The 19852-nt window shown below is 41.3% G+C and overlaps 3 protein-coding genes across 3 annotated transcripts in view; 1 reads left to right on the forward strand and 2 right to left on the reverse strand.

Moving 5' to 3' along the window:
• Window positions 1-1489: 1489 nt before the first annotated feature.
• On the forward strand, window positions 1490-10733 carry LOC146974103 (organic cation/carnitine transporter 2-like). The gene is made up of 9 exons (XM_085797204.1): window positions 1490-1968; window positions 2949-3052; window positions 4164-4318; window positions 4433-4604; window positions 5647-5773; window positions 6874-6971; window positions 8947-9161; window positions 9264-9446; window positions 10591-10733. Exons 1-9 carry the CDS (start codon window positions 1570-1572, stop codon window positions 10728-10730), a joined length of 1593 nt encoding a protein of 530 aa, XP_085653330.1. The 5' UTR covers window positions 1490-1569; the 3' UTR covers window positions 10731-10733.
• A 1145-nt stretch (window positions 10734-11878) lies between these two features.
• On the reverse strand, window positions 11879-16536 carry LOC146974104 (organic cation/carnitine transporter 2-like). The gene is made up of 11 exons (XM_085797207.1): window positions 16229-16536; window positions 15704-15886; window positions 15467-15570; window positions 15073-15227; window positions 14788-14959; window positions 14510-14642; window positions 14281-14372; window positions 13972-14186; window positions 13488-13670; window positions 13254-13389; window positions 11879-12287 (listed from the first exon to the last, which is right to left on the reverse strand). The coding sequence occupies exons 1-11, from the start codon at window positions 16436-16438 to the stop codon at window positions 12218-12220; spliced, it is 1653 nt and encodes a 550-aa protein (XP_085653333.1). The 5' UTR covers window positions 16439-16536; the 3' UTR covers window positions 11879-12217.
• A 330-nt stretch (window positions 16537-16866) lies between these two features.
• The window catches only part of LOC146974105 (solute carrier family 22 member 4-like), a 56290-nt gene continuing 53304 nt past the window's right edge, over window positions 16867-19852 (reverse strand). Inside the window, exons 10-14 of the mRNA XM_085797203.1 lie at window positions 19451-19551; window positions 19077-19291; window positions 18469-18651; window positions 18240-18375; window positions 16867-17356 (exon numbers count right to left, since the gene is read on the reverse strand). Of these exons, the coding sequence (XP_085653329.1) occupies window positions 17287-17356; window positions 18240-18375; window positions 18469-18651; window positions 19077-19291; window positions 19451-19551 (705 nt within the window). The 3' untranslated portion in view covers window positions 16867-17286. The remainder of the gene's footprint in view (window positions 17357-18239; window positions 18376-18468; window positions 18652-19076; window positions 19292-19450; window positions 19552-19852) is intronic.

Consider the following 19852-nt stretch of genomic DNA (forward strand, 5'->3'; position numbering starts at 1 on the left):
TGCTACTGTATGGACAATTTCTGCTCACACTGCCCCACATGAAAACCTGCTCGGTCTTGTCTTATAACAGAGCGACATGAGCCGTTGTCTATGATGTGTTCACTGTCTCTGATGTAAATTTAAAAAAAGAAAGAAGAACTTTTAAAAAGCTGCTGTTGGTGAAGAATCTAATGACATAGGAGTCGCTATGGCACATGTTGCCATAGCGACTGACACTGATCCGGCTCATCTCAGGCTCAATATACTCATAGTTTCCACTCATCCTGCTTTCTGAAACAGGGCCCACAGGTGTAGTAGATACACACTGCATATCTCTTTATAGATACTGTGTTCCTATTTTAACTATGGTTTCCAGTTTATTTTTTGTCTTAATTTGTATTTACAGTTGTTACACTTGTTGCTCTTTGACTTATGGGAGACCAGGGACAGTTGCAACCACAAGAGTGATGACACTCCCACTGCACATGCTCAGTTGGATTTCACTGATGTTTCATGAAAAGTCAGTGAAATTGAAAAGATGCTCCAGGATTTATTGAAAACAAAAAAAGAAAAGAAAAAGTTTTTGAGGTATGAAAGTTTTTTTTTTTTTTTAGGTTTATAGGCTACATGTCTGTGCCCATGCATTGGTACAACTGTGTGTTTATGTGCAGAGGAGGATACAGTGAATAGTCTAATTATCTAAAACGTAGGCTATAGGCTACATATCAGTTGCAACATCTGACTCCTTACATTCAAATGCAAATTGTGAAGAATGTGGATTTTGTAATAATCTTTATTGTTTTGACTATTAACAGACAAACATTTGGTAGGCTATGTCTAATCCAAACCGTCTCTGAGCAACAGAGTCAAATGCAAAGTGTTGCAACTGTCCCCAGTCTCCCCTAACCAGAGGTGGCAAGTAACAGGGGGGGGGGGGGGGGTAAACGCTGTTTAAAAATTATTATTATTAGCATTATTTTGTGAGAGTCTGTGGCGGCCCAACTGCCTCTGGTCAGTTCAATCTTGATTATTCTGTCTGAACTTTTTTTTGTTTAACAAAATTGTCAAATGATGTAGGTTTCATTAAGGGCAAAAATTAATTTTTACTTTTTACTTTTACTTGATGGTGATGGACAGAAACTTTTCATCACTGAAATCTAATAGATATTTTTGTGTTTTGACATCCATTCACTTCAGTTCAGGATGAACTGAGATGACACTTAAGAAGCTCTGTAAAGATAAAATATACTGCTTCTTCTGACCTTTGGTACCGTTTGTTACCATGCGGTGCTTTATTGTCTGTCTCGTCTGGGACCCTGTCAAAATCAATCGTGCTGCGAGTTTTTATTTTATTTTTATGGATCTTAAAAGTGCTTCGGTCTCATATTGGATCAAGGATTGCTCGGTGAACTGAGGATAGGCTACCACGGTCCAGTAGGCTACGTCCAGCGGGTGGTGGGTGGGATGGTGTCGTTGCTCAAACAAAAATGACCACAGCAAAAACTCCCCCACTCGTGTCTCTCTGTCCACCACCAGGTTCGTGCAGCTCCAGCTCCAGCTCCTCTACAAAACAACAACAACTGCAGCAGCATGACGGACTACGAAGCGGACACCGCCTTCCTGGGAGAGTGGGGTCGTTTCCAGCAGCAGGTGTTTTTCCTGCTCTGTCTCACCGTCATCCCAAACGGCTTCGCGGCTCTGGCCGTCGTCTTCCTCGCGGACACGCCGCTCCACCGGTGCTTCATCCCCGCGCACTTCAACCTGAGCGCGGCGTGGAGGAACAGCAGCATCCCGCTGGAGCAGGACCTGCACAGCGGCGCCCTGGTGCTCAGCAAGTGCTCCAGATACAGACTGGAGGAGGTGCTGAGCTTCTCGGACAGAGGGCTGCTGCCCGGGGTGGACGTCAATCTGTCCCAGGTGCCGACGGAGAGCTGCGTGGACGGCTGGGCGTACGACCGCAGCGTTTACATCTCCACCATCACCACCGAGGTCAGTTCACCTGCGGCAGTTGTTTTGGGTTGATGATGAGGTAAAGTTGGAATGGTTCTTCAGAAAAGAAGTCTTTACTATAGCTACTTTCATAAAAAGTGCCTGGTCAAAAAGAAAAAGTGAATTATTTATGTGAATTCCATGTGGTTTTTGTTTTTGTTTGGTTTTGTCTGTGCTCTGATGATTTTGTTTGGTGTCTAAATATGATGATAATGTGTCTTGTAAGCCCTGATAGGCTGGGCGCCTTAATTGGTGCACAGCACGTAAATAAATATAAATATAAATTCATTCATTCATTCATTAATTCATTCATGTAGCAGGTGCAAACTGCTGCAGCAGCTGCTGTGATTATAGAGAAGTGGTCTGATCCAGATGTTCCTCCTTAATTCATCTTAAAAGCATTGAAAAGGGAATGGGAATGTGAAATTTTGGTGTAACCCATAGTATGCTTTACGAGTGCTGTATAACCATGTTAACTAAGTGAACTTCCTCAGCTAATCCCTTTGATGATACCTGTGTCAAAGGGGGGTATGGTGAGTGAGATACTGTAAGGAGACACAGGTATCATCAAAGGGATTAGCTGAGTACCACTTTCCACAAGGTGAAAGGAAGTTCACTTAGTTAACATGGTTATACAGCACTCGTAAAGCATACTATGGGTTACACCAAAATTTCCCATTACACCATTTAAAAAAAAAAACCCAGATACCCTACAGAACAGTGGATGGAGTTGTGTATTGAAGTGTGTTATAATAGTTCACCAATTACAGTAAAAGCATGTTGGAACACATCTATCACCAAGTCCACAACACATTGCTGCTATAAAGTCTCACCAAAAGTGAACGTTTTAAACTCCAAATGGGCAGTAATTAAGATAATGATTATTGATAATTATTGTGGTTCTTATATTGTTTATTTTCTTGCCACTGAAGCTGTGCTCAGATCTGTGAGGCGTGTGTGTGTGTGTGTGTGTGTTGCAGTGGGACCTGGTGTGTGACAACAGGTGGAAGAACCCACTGACCTCCTCCATCTTCTTCTGTGGAGTTCTCGCTGGCTCCTTCGTGTCAGGACAGCTCTCTGACAGGTGATACAAGACAAAAGACGCAAAGGCAAAAAGGTCAATGGATGTTTCAGAGAGAGAGAGAGAAAGAGAGAGAGACATTGTGTCAGGCCAATCATTAAGTGTCTGCTTTAACCTTTAACAATATGTCTTTTTACACATATCTACTCTAGACTCAGTCAATCAATTACCATATTTTTCAGTTGCTCTGGGTAAAAGGTCTGAATGTGACATAGATTTACAACCAGACGTTAGGTCACACCCATCAGTGGATCAGGTCTAGTCGACCTTTGGCTATTTGTTTATAAAATATCATCACGTCGAAGAGAGTTGAATTTAACTGTGAGTTGTTGTTTTTTTAAAGCACACAAAAAACATGTTGGGTCACAGTGACCTCCTTAGTAACTCATCTTTGAGAGTCTGAATGAATGTCTAAAATCTAAACAAATTCCTCAAATCAAGAAACCAAAGCTGTGTTCTGTGGGGACCTTTGGCGACCAAATCAGTTAATCTTTGACGACTGAATGAAGGTTTGTGTTTTGAACTTGATAAACAGTCCCGCTGCTTCGGTGGAAAAAGTTGAGTGTGTGTAACTTTTCTGCGGCGCCAGATGAAGTTGCATCTGATGAGGAACCTGAGATTAAGTCATCAAAATTAAATTGGCAAAAAAACAGGGGGAGGAGTCCTGGAGTCTAAGTCAATAAAACCCTTTGACCAATTTCTTATTAAATAAGAAATTGGCCAGAAATTTTCTGCCTGATGCTCACATCACCTGCTGCCAGGCCGGACTGTGGTGCCAGGTTTTAATGACTGAAACAAAACTACATCTTTTTTTTCTTCATTCCTTTTGTTCATTTCATCCATTGTGAGCACATAACAGGAGTATGTGCTGTGTGATTTGAGTGAACCACACTGTCAGTGAAACAAAAACAATGAGTCAAGAGAAGCTGAGAGTTCGGTAAAACCAGAGAAATTAGGAAAAAATCCTCTGTTGGCTCATTTGTATGTAAAACATCAACATTGCTGCTACAATGTAAAAAAAACGGGCAACAACAGCGAGTCATGGAGGAGTGACCTTCTCATCTTCTGACCCTGTGTTTGATGATGACCTATCTGTGCTTCATGTTGTGTTCAGGTACGGGAGGAAAATCGTGTTGTTTGCCACCACCGCGGTCCAGGCAGTGTCCACGCTCATCCTGTCCTTCTCTCCCTCCTGGCTCGTCTTCTGCATCGTGTTCTTTGTTATGGGGTTCGGACAAATCTCCAATTATGTGTCTGCATTCGTCTTAGGTATCTGCTCTGCTCCGTTCACCGACTCTCACCACAACTTCCTGCTCACAACAAAGTTCACAACGAAGCAGAGGACGTATTGGTTTTTATTTTTTCTCCTGTTCCTGTGTCCAGGTACGGAGATCTTAAGTCCACGTGTTCGGACCATCTTCTCCACAGTGGGTGTGTGCATGTTCTTCGCTGTGGGCTACATGCTGCTGCCGGCCTGGGCCTTTTTCATCAGAGACTGGAGGAATCTGGCCATGAGCCTCTCGCTGCCCTGCTTCCTCTGTTTGCCTTTCTGGTGGTAGGTAGGTGTGTGCTGGCCTGTGTGTGTCTGTGTGGTTTTTAGAGGTGAATGTTCACAAAATTGTCGGTACCCTTCTGTTAGAGAAAGAAAAACCCACAATTGTCACTGAAATAACATTTGCGTTTTGGTTGAAATGATGGTACCCTTAGCTTAATATTTTATTGCACTACCTTTTGAGGTAATCACTGCAGTCAGGTGATTTCTGTAACTCTCAATGAGATGTTGCACCTGTCGACTCCTCATGAGCAAACTGCTCCAGCTGTCTCAGGTTTGAAGGCTGTCCTTCTTCAGACCAAATGTTTCAGCTCCTTCCACAGATGTTCAATAGGATTTAGATCAAGGCTCATTGAAGACCACTCCAGAATATATAGTCCAGTGTTTTGTTCTTGGGTCTTTTTTTTTAGCTGCTGTGTGATTTGGGACAATACCCTGTTGGGAGACCGACCCCCTGACATACGACTTATTGTAAGCCGAGCTTTCTGACACCGAGCAGCACATTTTGCTCCAGAACGCCTTGATAGTCTTGAGATTTCATTGAACGCTGCACAGATTCAAGACGCCCTAAATCCCCAGAACCGAGCCTGATCCATGTTTCACAGTAGGCACAGTGTCCTTTTCTTTGAATGCTTCATTTTTGCATGAAGTCACAGCTGATGTGACTTTCCAAAAAGCTTCAGTTTTGAATCAAAAAGCTTTGGTTTTGAATCAAAAAGCTTCACTTTTGTCTCATCTGTCCACAAAGCTTCTGGGAGAACGTCCTTTGGTCCTTTACTTTTGTCAGTTTCAAGTTATTTCAGTGACAAATGTGGGTTTTTATTATATACAGTACATAAATTGACTGTACCGTTATCTATCGCCAGTTTATCAGCCACAACTTCATGAAGGGTGGTGTTGGGGGACGTTTTACTTTAATGGAGGCTGTCGGTTTAAAATGATGATGAATCACACAGTGAGGATAGAGGGCAGCAGCCGTGTGGTTTGTTTTCCCTCTGGTCTAAGGGGATTGAACTCGTCTCTCTCTTCTTGTGGACTGAGGCAGGTTCATCCCAGAGTCTCCTCGCTGGTTGCTCTCCCAGGGAAGACTAGAAGAGGCCGAGGCCACAGTGAGAGACGCCGCTAAGAAGAACAAGGCCCAGCCCCCGTCGGTCATCTTCGTTCCCTCACAGGTGAGAGGCAGATGCAGTTTCATGGGTCTCTTTAGTTTTTTCATTGTTGTGTTTCTGTTTTCGACTGTGTGACACATGACAGTGTTTCTTGTGAAGTCATTTCTTCATGAAGTCATCCAGTTGTTCACTTCTCTCTCTCTCGGTTCTTGCTGTGACCCTGTGACCCTTATACCTCAGCCATTAACCTGTCCTACATCTACCCACTGTCCCTGCTCATACTGGTTTGCAGTGGATGAGCTGTTCTGGGTGTGTCGACTCCACTTGTGTGTCTGTGGTGTAAAGCAGCTCTACTGAGGCTGTAGGTTGACTTCCCAGGTGTTTTGTTTCTCTACACGTTTCATTTTATTTTCAAACCAACAGACGTCACTTACTGACTCCAGTAAAGTTATTTTTTTGGAGGCAATTCTCACCTTTATTGGACCGGACAGTGAAGGAGCGACAGTAGAGATCGGGTTTAGGAGTCGAACCAGCGATCCACCGACCTCAGCACTGACTGCATCCTTAAACACAAACAGTGACCTTTGTTCCAGAAAATACTCTGTTGAGACACACTGGTCCACCTGAATAATCCTCTGCATGACATACAGTTATTTATTTATGTTTATACTACATGAGTAACACTGGAGCGTTGATACAAGCAGAAGTAAATAAACATTTTAATTTGTACCACTTCTGCTTCTTACAGGTGGAAACTGGATTAGATGTTAGGTGTTGTTATATTGTTTTCTAACTCTGTGTCAGTGTTTTTTTTAACATGTTTTTGAAGCTACAGGCTGAGTTGTTTTTTGTTTAATCCTGTTGATGCATGGATATCTGATGAATATCAACAATCATAAACATGAAGTAGCTCTGAAAAATGAATGTTACTAAATATAACAAGTAACAAGTTTTGCCTCCTAGTTTGTGACAATTTCATGTTAGACGTCTGCCTCCATGTCTGATCCTGGTGTTTTTGTACTTTATTATGAACATGTGCACATACATGTGTTCACTCAGCGAGCGGCCGCTCCATCACAGCTTTGTGTCTAATGAAATGATTTCTGGACCGATGGTTCTGCTTGTTAAGTGTGTGTTGTTCCACGTGCTCTGCTGCCCCACAGAAAGAGAACGGGCCCGAGAAGGCGGCGGCTCACAACATCTGTGACCTGTTACGTTCTCCAAACATCCGCTGGATCTCTGTCACGCTGTGGCTGGTCTGGTGAGTCCCCGCTGTCCCACCTGATCCGCACTCTCAGTGCTGTGACCCTGCACGCACAACCACACACACACACGCACACCTAAGCACTTGTATAGACACACACAGTTTCAGCATGTTCAGGCAATCACTTCAACCACATGTCATCCTGTCTCAGTAACAACAAATAATGATCTGTCGGGTGCTGTGAAGCCTGCAACTAAGATCAAAATCAGCTTTTATGTAACTCACAGTTTGACTCTTTTCTCCTGCACACACTTCCTTGCTGAGTCTGAAAACAGGTGCAGCTTGATTTTTCTTTCATTTACAAACAAACTCCATTAAGTCTAGCACTAAAAAGTCTGATGATCTAATTAGAATTATTTGAATTAATACATTAACTTAAAAATGTCACCAAAACTTCTTTGTTGACTATTTTGCAACTCAGAAAGGAGCTTTAACCCCTTAAAATCCACCCAGCATGCATACTGCAAGAAGCAACACAACCCACAGGCCAGAGGGTGTTAAGGGGTTAAACAACAATTACATATTAACTGAACTTGTAAGCAGGTCGGTAACTATTTATATATTCAGTAGATGGCCGAATCTGTAAAAAAAAAGTGTGGACTGATAAAATAAAACAATAACTAGGTTGCTAGGTTTCTTCCATAGAATATATAATATTCTTACTGTAGTTGCTGTGTTGTCATTGACGGTGTGTTTGTGTCGGTAAGCATCCAGTCTGGCCTCCGTTTTGTTCTCCTGGTAGAAGGAAGAACAGATTCAGTTGTTAGTAACCACCACATACTGTATACAGTGTCATGCAAAAGTTTGGGCACCTCTGGTCAAAATTTCTGTTGATGTGAACAGTTCAGCAAGTGGACGATGAAATGATCTCCAAAAAGGCATAAAATTGCAGATGACACATTACCTTTACATTTAAGCAATATATATTTTCATCTTTTACATTTTCAAAATGACAGAAAAAGAAAAGGGCCCGCAGCAAAGGTTTGCCCACCCTGCATAGTTAGTACCTCAGTATCCCCCCCTTTGGAAACTATCATAGTGTGCAAATTGCAAATAGTAGTAGCAGTTTTTATTATCCATAGGGAAATTGGGTTGCAACATATCACACAGATTTATTAAATATCTTGTCTGATACCTTGGTCAAAGTTAACTGAGAGCTCAAGTCTCCTGAGTTTCCAACCTCCAGGCCGAACTGAAATTGTCTGAACTTGTATCTCTTGGTGTATTTCGACACTTCTTAAAGGTCCGACAACAAAAATCATTTGAGCGGTGCCTTTGCTGACCAACCTTGTCACCTTGACCTCCTGCTCCCTGCACTTTTTGTTTTAACCTCCATTGTAACATGGCCCTATTTAATATAATGTAATACTGTAATGTATATTGTTGTATATTGTATTTTGTAATTTATAATGTTGACGACGTGTGCTGCTGCCCTCTTGGCCAGGTCGCCCTTGAAAATGAGATCTCGATCTCAACGGGTCTTTTACCTGGTTAAATAAAGGCTAAATAAAGTTTCCCATTCTTTTGCAGACTGCTGCCTTTTTCACTCTATAACTGTAGAAAACAAAAAAGAATACACTGATTTTGCTTAAAATATTGCAAGAGTTGTTCATGTTTAGTTGGAGATCATTTCATCTTCCACTTGCTTAACTATTCACTTTTACAGAACAGAACAGAACAGGGATGCCCAAACTTTTGCATAATGCCAAAGTGTGTGATACACTCGACTAATTGAGCCACAGCATCACCACATCACCGAGGTGTCAGGGTCCATTAGTGAAAATATTTCTCTGTGTTCGTCTACAGCTTCTGATTCAACCTAATCTCATATTGATTATTTTTCATCTTTCAGACCAGAAACTAATACAACTGCTGATCCATTGTTGTTGTGTCATTTAGCTTTACAGGGCAGTGAACGCCTCTTGGACTGTTCTGTGTGTGATTAACATCCATCACACCATGTCCCACACAGGAACACCGTGACCATCGCCTACTTCGCGCTTTCCCTGAACACGGGGAACCTTCACGGCAACGTGCACTTCAACTGCTTCCTGTCGGCGCTGGTGGAGATCCCGGCCTACACTCTGTCATGGGTTTTGTTTCGCTGGTGCTCCAGACGGCTGAGTCTCTCGGCCACCCTCATCATGGGAGGAACGTTCATATTCTTCACACAGCTCATACCAGCAAGTACGCACCGCGCCTCAGTGGATCAGTTTAAAGCTAAAAACTTTATACACACCTTTTATGTCAGGTTTGTGTGAATGGTAATTTGAATTTTTACTCCTCTAGACCTGATTTATTTCGCCATCACACTCGAGATGATCGGGAAGTTTGCCGTGACCACGACATTTGCCATCGTGTACGCCTACACAGCAGAGCTCTACCCGACCGTGCTGAGGAACACGGCTCTGGGCGCCTGCTCCATGGCCTCCAGGATCGGCAGCATCATCGCTCCGTACTTCATTTACCTAAGTAAGGATGAACTTAGATCACTTAAAGCACGTTAGGGTTGTATTTCCTATCATTGATCCTGTTATTATCATTCTCTTTACTTTTTGACCTTCTCAAAATTCAACATCGAGGCATAAAATCTCCACAGAGGAGCTGAAAACTCAAAAAGGACCTCAGACAGCTGAGTCACTTTTCTCATAGAAAACCAGGGTTTGATCAGCTGTTTGATCTAATGTTCAAACAAATACTCATCAAATGTCCCTCTACTGTGGAAACATGGATTCATGTCCTCATGTTAATTTTCCTTCCTTCTCAATTTCTTATTTTCCTTCATTGATTACATTAATCTGAAGCATCAAAGCAACAATAGATCTGTGTTTTCATGTGGTGAAAGTTGCATTTAAGAGGGAAACTATGCAAGTCCGCTGTTTTGCCCTCCTGGCCATGTGCATTTGTTTACAACGAAGCTGGCGAGAAAGCAATCAATAGAGCGGTGGATAACGTAATATGTGTATATTTGTGTAGTCTTATCTGTCATAAAAAGAGATTACGGGTTACGGGGCGTGTGTTGAGAGCTGGGACACCGGGTCGGAGGCTCTGATCTTACAAGGTTGGTTTTCAGCCAAGAGACGCTAGGTGGAAGGCAGAGAGCCTCCTTTCTCCCTGGAACAAGTCACAAGTCATTCATTTAACCAGCACTTGTACTCTGAAGCTGGTTAATTAAGGTAAAAATGTAGCAAAGTTAAGGTAAAAATCCTGCATGGTTCCTCTTTAAAATCCTCCATGTGTCAGATTAGTTTGATCCTTGGTGTCTGTCAGATTCAGGGTTTGGAAAACTCAGATATGGGCTTCTATATTTTATTTGAAAATATATTTGTAATGGTGTTATTAGTGTTAATAAAGGTACTCCAGACTCAAGAGGCCAAGCTGGACCCTCTCTAGAATACAGGAACAAATGTAACCAGAAGAGAAACATAAGAGCAGCACTTGGTTTGAATAAACCAGCCCAGTTAAGATTTAGTGAGTTGGGTTTTACTGATTTTTTTCTTCCTTTAAAAAAAAAAAAAGTCTCCATCCTTTGTGTTTGTGTTGTTTTACTGCTCTCCACCACCGCTGTAACGGAGAGTTGCTTTTCAGCGTCTGCTCCTCTGATGTGTTGCCACAGGAAGCTATTCTGTTTCACTGCCTTACATCCTCATGGGAAGTCTCACCACCCTGGCCGGGTTGCTGAGCCTCCTGCTGCCTGAGAGCTATGGAATGCCTCTGCCCGACACCATCACTCACATGCAGCAGTTCCCAGGGTGAGATACCCCCCACCCCTCCACCCCCCGTCATCTCATTCACTGTCACACTATCACACATCTCAGTTTATGTTTTGCACTTTTTTTGTTTGTTTGTTTGAATCAGTTCTCTTTCTGTTTGTTTTGGAAGCATTTACATCTTCTATTTTAAATCCTGATTCATGATACAAGCGCAGGATTTAAAAAGTGACTTACCATTCCTGTTCACTTTCAGGTCTTTCATGCACCACGTCCATTTCCTTTGGCTCCTACAATTAAACGTGCACAGAGCAGATTTATAAAAATGGTGCTTTAAATCAAAGTAAAAAAAGAAAGTTCAACTGAGAAAAGGGCAGCACGTGGTTCAAGTATAAATATTTATCTCAGTGTAAATGCAAATACTGTTTTTTATGTCTGCTGCTGCAAGACTGGAAATTTCCCCACTGTGGGACTTATAAAAGTATTATAAATGGTTTTTTCATGAAGAAGAAGAAAAAGAAGGAACTACACAAATGAGTAAAGCAAATAGAAATGCAAAGATATAACATATTATCGAAAGTAGCTCAAACAGCAATTCTGATATCAAACTTTTTTTCTTCACATCAGTTTGAATGCTCACCTCCTTCAGCATATGTTCATTATTTTTATTTTTAAATTATTTGCTGTAGATGTTGTCGGAGGAAATCATATGTTGCAGCTCAGACTGATGAGGAGGAAAACGCTGCAGACAGGAAGTCTCACGTTGCCCTGTGAACACTGAGCAGCAGCAGCAGCGACGTCCAGCCTGAGGAAGGAAGCCGTGTCTCTGTGGACGTTTCTGCTTCATGGACTTTTTGTCAGGTGAAACTGAAATGATGCGACTTCAACAGAACCGAAGAACACGAAATAATATAATGAATAATATATGAAAATAGCAAAGCTTTGAATGAATAAAATTAACAGTGCACATATATATATATATATATATATATATATATAGGAGGAGGTTTCTAATAATCTGTACCAGGGCTGTACGGCACTGAGACTGCAACTTTTATTATTTGCCATTTATTAATGTGCATATCTTTTCACATTTAATATGTGCAGATCTTTTTTTTTTTTAGGAAATATTCTGTACACGTGTTTATGATGCAGGACAACATGCCGTGACCTGAAATGTATTAATTCCTGATGAAATCTAACGGTTCTGTAATGAACACAACCTCTATGAAACTTGAATGATTCTTTAATAAAAAAATTTTAAAAAAAATTTTTAATACCAGCACATCATATATCATGTTGATATTTTATTGAATTGCCCTTTACTGTAAAAGTTTCTGATGTATTTACTTGTTTGTGTATTTAATTAAGTGATGATGAGAAAATATGAGAGCAAGAACAACACCACAGAGAAAAGTCAACATGGAAATTATTTTCTGACATTTTTGAACAGTAATGTCACTAAACTGTTGCTGTGATACATGAATATGAATATTTCTTATTGTTCATTCACGTGAATTAACTTTGAGGTGATCAGGGTTGAGTTTCAAAAAGCACCACAGATGTTGAACGCTCTTTCCTTTTGGTGAATGGACACGAAAAGCTGTTGGAACAAATGAACATCACAAGATGACGATGATGATGAAGAAGGTGCGGTTTTGTTATTCTAAAAGACTAATCTTTACAAGTTTGATTTCAAGTCTGATAAAAATCCTCTTTTCTTGATGATACAAGTTAGTTTGTAAAATGTTATGACTTTCCTAAAGAACTGAAAATACTCCATCTTTTTATTGGTTATGTCATTTTAATCCTTTTATCAGTTGTGAACCTTCAACTCTGGTGTTAACTGTTTAAAATCCACAGCTGAACTTAGAGTTAGAAAACAAGCTGAGATCAAACCCAGTACAGGTCCAGTTTAATTATCGGTGCATGTTGTTTTGAGATCCGCGGGGCAGAGACGTGAGCTGCTCAGTGAACACAATGGAGGTGAACGGTACAGGTCCCCTGTCCCTCATCAAATACACAATCCAACAACTCCAAAACGCTCTGGTGGACAAGTTGTGACCTGCACATTCACCACGCTATGAAATAATCATGTAACATTACGAGACTGAGTTGTTTTCAAGGCAAATGCGTAGCTGGAGCTATTTTCCATACATGGCTACTGGGCAGAGTGATTTCAAAAGCACAAGTAGTTCTGAGTATTTGCTTCATGTTTTGTAATGTTACATAATTATACATGATTATTTCATAGCGTGGTGAATGTGCAGATCACAACTTGTCCACCAGAGCGTTTTGGAGTTGCTGGATTGTGTATTTGATGGGGGACAGGGGACCTGTACCGTTCACCTCCATTGTGTTCACTGAGCAGCTCACGTCTCTGCCCCGTGGATCTCAAAACAACATGCACCGATAATTAAAAGGTAATGAACCTACTCTTATGACTGTAGGGATTATGGCAATGGGCGAATTTTCCAAAATGTCGAACTATCCCTTTAAAGCAGACTGTAAAAACCGTCATTAAATAATTCATACTTGCGAATTCTGAAGTATTCCTAAAGTCTCTCACCTTTCTCTCTGATGCATCTCATCAAGAGTTTGAGGCAGAGGGCGTCTGAAACTCTCTGGAAGGAAGACGGAGGCGAAGGCCGACACGACAGCCATAGTCCCCAGTGTGATGTATGGCAGGTAGTGAAAGTAAACACCTGTGCACAGACATGATGAAACATCAACATGATGACACATACACATGTAACAAATGTTAATAGTCAATTCAAATATTCAAATAGACCAGTTCACTCACTCAGCTGAAGCACAAAAGGGGAAACGCTGCTTCCGGTTCTGGCAGCTGTCACAAACGCGCCTGTCGCTGTGTTCCTGAGCACTGTGGGGTAAAGCTCTGCACTGTAGGCATATATGATGGCCATGCCTGTGGTGATACCAAATTTACCCATTATCTCCATGGCAACCGACAGATCTGATAAGCCTGAGGGAGAGGAAGTGAGAAGAGAGAAATGCCATCATCAACTTTGCGGTACTTTTGCCCTGTTAACTCACAAGATGAAGTTACTTCTCCCCACTGGTCATCACCACTGACTGACTGGGATGTTGTTTTACAAGGAAGCAGTTTAGCATGTGCATTTTCATCAGGCTGCAATGTGCATTTAAACAACTTGAATCTGAAACACATGATGGCACAACATCAGCATCTCTGTTGTTCTTATACTGTATGAGACCAGAGAGATCATTCTGTAAGTGGAGCTCTGTGTTGAAGCCTTAGTGCTTACGTTGAGGCACCAGTGGGATAAAGAACAGTAACACTCCTCCGAAGACTAAGGTGGAGATGACAGTCAGTCGTCGAGGAAAGTAGCGCAGAGTCAGCCAGCTAGCGATGTACGCCGGCACCTCCACCGCCGCTGAGATGAAGCAGCTTAAATACGGGTTTGCATGGAGTCGGGACGAGTTCAGAGAGAGGGCAAAGTAGGTGGTACTCAGACTGAACCTGGGGAGACAGAAATAAAAAGACATAAGTCAATATTAATGACTACTAGTAATGCTTAAATCTAACCGCACGGTGCTGTATATACAGTACTCACCACACCAGGAACAGAATGAGACTTGTGATCCTGATGTTTCTGGAGCGCAGCAGGTCTAAGACGTTGTGATGCTCTTTAGGAGGCGTCTCTTTCTGCAAAACACGAAACCTCAGTCTGACCAGCGGTGCGTTGCTCCAGAGAGGATTAATCCTTCTGACTGTCGTTAAATCAGGACGTAATCGCTGGAGCGAGAGGCGGGGTACACCCTGGACAGGTCGGTGTAACTTACATGTGCTTTGTAATCTTCAAAGATGAACTGTGGTGCCTCGACTTTGTTCTTCTTAGCAGCGTTTCTCACGACGGCCTCGGCCTCTTCCACTCGTCCCTGAGAGAGCAGCCACCGAGGAGACTCTGGGATGAACCTGCCTCAGCATTCAACAGACACAGATGCTCAGGCTCCATCAAAGGTGGAGGAGGTTCAGATCATACAAAGAAGGTGCAGTATCAAGTGTGTGGTAAGAAACTGTATTCAATGTACAGTATTTTCTTGTAATGAGAGCAACCTACCACCAGACTGTGAAATAGAGCAAGCCTAACACTGACTGAGCAAACAGCAGAGAGCGCCAGCCTCTTAGGAAATAAGCTATGAGAGGCAGCAGCATGTAGCCAAGGGCAAAGCTCAGACACACGCCCATAGATGAAAACACGAGTCGCACACCACCAGTTAAGATTTCAGCGCCTGCACAAAGAGAAAATGGCAGAAATACAAGAGTAATAAATCAGAAGCAACAAGAAGATACATGTGATAACATTTTTTTAAATAATTATTCAAACTAATGTTGCAGCATTTACCCAGCACAAAAGTGGTAACATAGGTGGACATCTGTCCAAAACCACGGAGGAAGATGAAGATGGCGAGCAGGGTCCAAGACGGTGAGAAGCTTTCAGCAAAACCAAAGGTTGTGTGAAGCGTCATGGTTGCCAACAATACAGGCTTTCTTCCAAATCTAATGGAAAGTCAAAAGTACAAAAGTACATCAGATACATACTGATCATAGAACATCATGCTGCATCACAGAAAATTAACTCAACACAGAAAACAACTGGTAAACTAAAAAAAAAAGATGCATCAATGTTCCTGTAAGTATCTGATGTCTTATTTAGTGAAAAGCAGTCCAAGTTTATCTTATAATTATTCAAAATACGTTTTTCTTCATGGTGGGGTGTGTTGATGGTGTGTTTATACCGGTCTGAGAGCTGCCCCGAAAAGAATGATCCGATGAGAAAACCTATGTAGAAAACCATGGAGGTGAATGGCTGCTTCCACTGCTCCGCACACACCAGGTCAAACTGAACACACACAAGAACAGAAGAACCGTTATGATCATTTCTCAGTCTTTTTCAAAAGCTGCAGCATTCACTTTCTACTTATTACCTTAAAACTACAAGACCAATCAATGCATACACAATCATACACACTCACCTCAGACACTACGGTGGATTGGTAGATGTCTTTGCTGTAGCTCCACCCGTCCACACACTCCTCCTGCTCCAGGTCTGTGATGTTAACGTCCCTGCCTGGTGCCAAGTCCTGAGCGGAGAGGTTTCTGACCACGTCCAGCCGGTATCTGCTGCATCTGCTCCACTCTTCTTTCCCATTCACCACCTCTCACACAAACACACACACACACTTTATTAATGCCCAGCAATGAGCTTTAGATAATATGATGTTGTCAGCTGTTTCCTTATGAATCTCTCTGTACCTTAAGAGGCCAGTGCACAACTTATAAACATAATATGCAGACATACTTACAGTACATACAGGCATTTGCAACTGTCACTGAAATGAGGGAAAGTAAAGTGTTTTTTTTTGCTGTCCAATATTGTGTGACACTATTTAGGTGGAAACACAGAGGTAACTTGTGCTGTTTAAATGAACTGTTGAGAACTTTATAATCAGAAAACGAGGCGGGAAAGCTACAACTTGATCCTCCTGAGTCTTCATTACCTCAACTGGGATGATAGCCTGCTGCCAAGCGTCAGTCAGGTTAACCTCTGGCACCAGGCAGCGGTGACTGGGAATGTCAGTCAGGAAGACGAGGGAGAAAGCCCCGAATCCAGAGGGAATGATGCAGGCGCAGAGCAAGAAGAAGACGAGCTGCTGGAAACGTCCCCACTGACCCAGGAACGATACAGTTTCATCATAATCCTTCATCATCACAAAATCCTGAGTGTGTCGTTAAGGTGTAAGCAGCGTAGTTTCCTAATCTAAACTGGCAGTCGGCCGCTCCCTCCCCAAGCTACAACTACTCCTGGTTCAAAAGACGTCACACTGTTTACTACTGTGAACTTGGCAGTAAGTAAGAATACAGCCACAGCTGACAAGGAAGCAAATAATGCTATTGATTTTTATTTCCAGTAACAATTACCTGGGATATTTTAAATCAGTATTTAACCCAATCAAAACTGATTGTTTTGCCAAATCATGTTTCTGTTCAAACAAATGTCAGAAACAATCTCCACTTCTCAGGTTTTGTCTTTTTGTTTATACAGATAAATAAAGGTAATAAAAGGTTTGATGGGGCACTTATCAGGTATCACAACACAAATATGAACTTTGAAACTCTTAATCACTTTAAACACTGGTTTAATGCCAGATTTTATTTTATTTTATGATAGGCTACTGCAGCCTTTATATAAAAACATCCGTGTTTATATTTGTTTGTAATATTGTTTATTAATTAAGGGATTTTACACTTTAAACAGCTGTTTTTCTGTCTTAAAACAAAACAAAACAAAAATAACACACAACATTACATAATATAAAAATATTACAAACTGTAAACAACAGTAGTGATGTTCGGTTGTAACATGACACATCGACTCCCTGTAAAATAACTTGGTCAGTCAGGTCAGAGTTCATGAATGTCGTGGTTTTATTAGAGACTGACTGTGACTGTTTTCTCATTGTTGGCTTGTTTTCTTCTGCTTTTTGTCTTCATTGAAAACAAGGGTCGCCCCTCAACGCATCTGTGAAAACGACCTCACCTTCTGTCCATCAGATAATCATAGAGGACTGTCTGGGTGTTCCCTGTACGCTGAGGTTTTAGCTTCACTGATGCACGGACACTTTATCCTGTTGAGAAAAAGACAAACAGTAAATGCTTCAGTCTCCTGCAACTGGTTTCAATTTCATTACCATCATCATCATCACAAGCCGTTCATTCATAAGTGGCTCATGTCACATTGTTACATCTAAGAGAGAACATGTTTTATACACATTTTAATGGGATAACATTAGACAGAAGCATCTGTGCAGCTGCAGGTTGGTTTGAGGACTCTCCATAGTTTCATCACTATGACTCCTTTCATTGTCACATTGTTTCCTTTGACATATTATCATAAAATTAATCTTAATTTAAGGAACATGGAATGACCACTGAAAATAAAAATAAATGTATTCTTATAATAAAACATGAAATTGTGGGGGGAAAAAACAAAAACATATGATGATGGATATATGTAAATCTAAAAAGTTGCAAAATCTGTTTAAAATCCGTTTTTAAAACCTGCCATAAACTTATCTGTTTACTTTCACATATTTCATTTAAACTCATCAGAGTTATTTGGTTGCCTGAATCTTTACTCCAAAAGCTTTCCACAGCAGTTTCTTGTCTCTAAATGGTTCTTTTGAACTTTTTAGCCTCCTTGTTTTGTTTTTCTTATCTAGGCATTCCTATGTTGTATTTTGAGATTTGTTTTTAAATATAAAGTGCATTACAAAATTACTTAATTCAAAGACCTTAACTACTGGGACTTACCAATTACTGGATAAAGTCAATATTGAAATGCATTTTTTCTATGTACACATACAGTCAACTCAACAGGAACATATTTAGTAGGGTTACAGAAAGTGAAATAAAGATAGGTTTTAAAATATGAATTCAGTTTATTCAATATCTAAATAGGTTATAGAAATTAGTTTGGCACAGCAGAAGTTTGCAGCAGACACAGAATACCTTTCTCTTTTACGCATCTGTTGTATAGTTTCTGGCAGAGGGTGTCCAAAACTCTCAGGCAGGAAGAGAGTGGCAGCGGCCGACCCAACAGCCAGAGTCCCCAGGATAATATAGGGCAGGGATTTAGAGTATAAACCTGAAAAGAGGGGGTTGGTGAAGTTCAGATGGGAGAAAAGCCCTCTGTGATTATAAAAAACATGAAATGTTGGTCATTTTTATCTTTACTCACTCAGCTGCAACAATAAAGGCATCAGGCAGGATCCCATTCTTCCGATTGTGCAGATCGTCCCTGTCGCTGTGTTTCTGAGCCCTGTGGGGTACAGCTCTGCTGTGTAGGTGAACAACATGGAGAAACACGTGGTAATGGAAAATTTACCAAACATCTCCAGTGCAAGAGACAGATTGGACAGATCTAGAAAAAAAGAGAGAGAAAAAAGAGGGGAAATACCCGTTTTTAACTGAACACAACACATAGAGTCTTAACCAGCATGTTAACGAGGCTGATGAGTCTTCATGGCTGATATTCATGAAACGTTTTCTTCAACTATGATTTTCTATTGTTTTTCTATCTTTTTATTACAAAAACACAATGAGCTGTTAAACTTTAGCCTGTCCACTCACCTATGACACCATTACATCACAATTATAAAACACACAAGCTCAGGTGATAAATTAATAAACTAATAAGAGACTGGTCAGTTAATGCAGTGTTATTGAGACTTCTGTGTGAATAGAGTTGTGTGTTTACAGCAGCAATGTAAGTCAGCTTATTACTCTGCTCGACTCCCTGTGTCTACAATCTCAAGTGATCATGTTCTCTGCCTTTTCGTTGCTTACTTTCCGGTACCAGTAGAATGAGGAACAGCGGCACAGCTCCACCCAGCATAGTGACGATGACAGAGAGCCGCCGTGGGAGGTATCTCAGAGCCAGCCAACTGGAAATGTACGCCGGGACCTCAACGGCTGCTGAGATGAAGCAGCTGATGAAGACGTCAGCGTGGAGGTGGGCTGTGTTGAAGGACAGGCCGTAGTAACCGATCGTCGCAGTAAACCTGTCGACACACGGCAGGTTAGAGTAGAAACCTGGACACAAACAAAGGTTCTTTAATGACCATGCAATGATTAATTTTTATCATGCTGAAACTATTAACAACGCTGTAAATATCTTGATGAGTCCTTGGTGATTGAAGATTACTTTTACGTTTACTCACGCCACCAGGCAGAGAATCAAGGTTGTGAGTCTGATGCTACTTGTCCTCAGCATGTCGAGGAAGCTGCTATGTTCCCTCAAGTTTGTCTTTTTCTCAATCATCTGCAAGATACAAGAAGTCCAGTCTCACTTCACTTTGATGTCTTTTCTCAATGGCCAAATATGACATGTTTTAGATATAAATACAAAACATGCATAATATTCAGATAACACATGAAGTATGTTTTCATTTTGCTAACCAATGAGGATGTTCTGATGATTTATGTTGATTAAAGTTGTTTAACCAGGAATTAAAATAAAAAAGCTGAATTTGAAACAACTACATTTGCTCATTTCACTGTGTCCTGGGTGTTTTCTTACCAAATATATACAAGTCACAGTGAACTAGAATTTACAAATGTAG

This window comes from Trachurus japonicus, chromosome 14 (assembly GCF_045865225.1).
Source record: "Trachurus japonicus isolate A0001 chromosome 14, Traja_1.0".
Taxonomy (NCBI): Eukaryota; Metazoa; Chordata; class Actinopteri; order Carangiformes; family Carangidae; genus Trachurus; species Trachurus japonicus.

Bases quoted from the DNA above. Each gene is read 5' to 3' on its own strand.
- LOC146974103 (XM_085797204.1), top strand. From the start codon at position 1,570: ATGACGGACTACGAAGCGGACACCGCCTTCCTGGGAGAGTGGGGTCGT. The intron at 9,162-9,263 runs GTACGCACCGCG...TTACTCCTCTAG, and splicing joins CACACAGCTCATACCAGCAA to ACCTGATTTATTTCGCCATC. The intron at 9,447-10,590 runs GTAAGGATGAAC...GTGTTGCCACAG, and splicing joins TCCGTACTTCATTTACCTAA to GAAGCTATTCTGTTTCACTG.
- LOC146974104 (XM_085797207.1), bottom strand. From the start codon at position 16,438: ATGATGAAGGATTATGATGAAACTGTATCGTTCCTGGGTCAGTGGGGA. The intron at 14,960-15,072 runs GTAAATGCTGCA...CTCTTTGTGCAG, and splicing joins TGTTACCACTTTTGTGCTGG to GCGCTGAAATCTTAACTGGT. The intron at 14,373-14,509 runs GTAAGTTACACC...CGTGTTTTGCAG, and splicing joins TTGAAGATTACAAAGCACAT to AAAGAGACGCCTCCTAAAGA.